At 32.5% G+C, this 2,240-nt stretch overlaps 1 protein-coding gene across 1 annotated transcript; it reads right to left on the bottom strand.

The window, feature by feature from the left end:
• Positions 1 to 461: 461 nt before the first annotated feature.
• LOC133801724 (putative germin-like protein 2-1) lies at positions 462 to 1,253 on the bottom strand. The gene is made up of 2 exons (XM_062239985.1): positions 1,136 to 1,253; positions 462 to 997 (listed from the first exon to the last, which is right to left on the bottom strand). Exons 1-2 carry the CDS (start codon positions 1,251 to 1,253, stop codon positions 462 to 464), a joined length of 654 nt encoding a protein of 217 aa, XP_062095969.1.
• Between the last annotated feature and the right edge of the window lie 987 nt (positions 1,254 to 2,240).

Genomic DNA, 2,240 nt, shown 5'->3' with positions numbered 1-2,240 from the left:
ATTTTTTAGCCCTAATTTTTTTAGGACTCCCATATTTTTTTAGGACACTCATTGCGAGTCCTAAATTGTGTTTTTTCAGGAATCTCAATAAGTGTCCTAAAAACTTCATAAATATTTTTAAGGACTTGCATTTATGTGTGTCCTAAAAAAGTGTCCCGTAAATGGTATTTTGTAGTAGTGATTATGTATAAAACTGTTAAATAGTAAATTAATTTACGGAATCTTCATGAAAATAATCTTCCAACTATTTTTTTCATACACCACGCAATACATTCCTTACGAACTTATATCAGTAAATTAGTAAATGATAATACTTACACCTTCCACAATCCACATTTTCAACTTTTACAAACTCAATAACAGATAAATCCTATAGATCATAAACCAAATAATTATAAATACTTTTAGATCGTAAATAATGAATTCTCTTCTAGCTTGTTATACACACATGTATGTATACACTAAAACTTAGACTGAATATTCAAGACTACATTCTTATCCACTTGAAAAGCCTTAGCAAGAATATCATCAGAGATATTTGGTGTAGTTCCAAAGACTGCATTGGCAATGGTAATAACCCCAGGATTTTGGCTACTCAAAGCAGCAATGGCAATTGCATAACCATGTCCAATGTTTCTCTGGTAATGAATGAGTCCAACTGGGAAAACAAAGACATCACCCTTTTGAAGAACTTTTGTGATGTGACGATTATCAGGGTTGGTGGTGACAAAGCCCACTTCGAGGCTGCCCTGTAAAACAGTCAATATCTCACTACCACGAGGATGAGTGTGTGGTGGGTTAATACCCCATGGGGCATAGTCGATTCGGGCAAGTGAGATGCCTAGAGTATTGAGCCCTGGAATTTGAGTTACAGTAACTGGAGTCACTCGAGAACCAACTGCGTTTGATGTGTTCCCCGATGTGTGAAGCCCGCTGAATAAGAAATCATTAGCTTCGACCTGCTTTGGGTCCTTACACACAAACCCATTTAGTAATGCTGCAAACAATAAACGCAAATAAATATAAACGTAGTACGTACTACAACAACTTGGTTAATATTACAAGTTATAATTTTACGTAAGAAATATATAAGTGTTTTTGAGAATATATATATACATATTTTTTACATGGATACCTGAGCTGCTGGATTCTTTGACGCAAAAATCCTGAAGAGAACTAGGATCAGAAGCAAAGGCAATGGAACAAGTTAAAGCAAATATTAATGCTAGCATTATTATAAAGTTAGAACCCATTTTGGTACACTTAAATATGTGTTTTTGTCACAGAATTTATATTTTCTCACAGTAAATGAAAGTTAAGGCCAAGTTTTGCTTGAAATATGTCTAAGCAATTAGATCTTAACCAGTTGAATTGTGAAAAGAAAACCTAAAGGAGTTGCTTTTATAGAGGGGGGTCAGGGTTGATGTGGTCTCTTGCATTAAAAAGGTCTCATATATTGTGGCCAATAACATAAAGCAGCATTAGGCTATAATTAACCATATTGTTTTTTATATTGTGTTGTCCCTCCACTGAAATACTTTTATGCCTTATAATACTCTGGCATCTCATATTTTAACACAATTATTAGTTGTGTTATTTGATTGGAATATCAAACTTAATGTTTGGCCAGTCTCTTAATAATATAAAATGATATCGCATCTGAATTGACTAGTTCAAACCGTGTGAAATTAATTAATAAACTAACAGGATATGATGAACTAGCTAGTAGTGTTTATAGCTCGCCGGCAATCTTCGATTCCGTATCATATCTTATTTCCAGTTAATAAATTTAGTTAATCAGGCTAAGCTTAAACGGGTAACTAAAAAAGTCGTCACTATAACTTTTAGTGACAATTATATTGTTGCTTGGTCGCTAGAAGTATTTTTTAGCGAAGACAAGATATAAGTCGTTCCAAGAAATGTGGTCTCTAAAAGAAAAATGTCGTCTCCGAGAGTTGCTCCAAATTTTGAAGATTACATAATATTTTTTTGACTTAATTATATATTTTAAATTCAATTACTAAATAAAAATAATTTAATAAAAAATATATATATTTATATTAGTAAACCCTTAATTTACATTGTCTTTACCATCATAAAAAATATTGTATTAATTCAAAAAAAGATAATTAAACCTAATTTTTGGAAGGATCCTACTTGGAAGAAGGTATAGGCTGTTAAGAAGATCTAGATTTCGAAGCTCCTTATTTTCGTCCTTGAGCTAACCTGTGACCAACTCC

Source organism: Humulus lupulus, chromosome 9, assembly GCF_963169125.1.
Source record: "Humulus lupulus chromosome 9, drHumLupu1.1, whole genome shotgun sequence".
NCBI lineage: Eukaryota > Viridiplantae > Streptophyta > Magnoliopsida > Rosales > Cannabaceae > Humulus > Humulus lupulus.
This window is presented reverse-complemented; position numbering and strand designations above follow the sequence as displayed.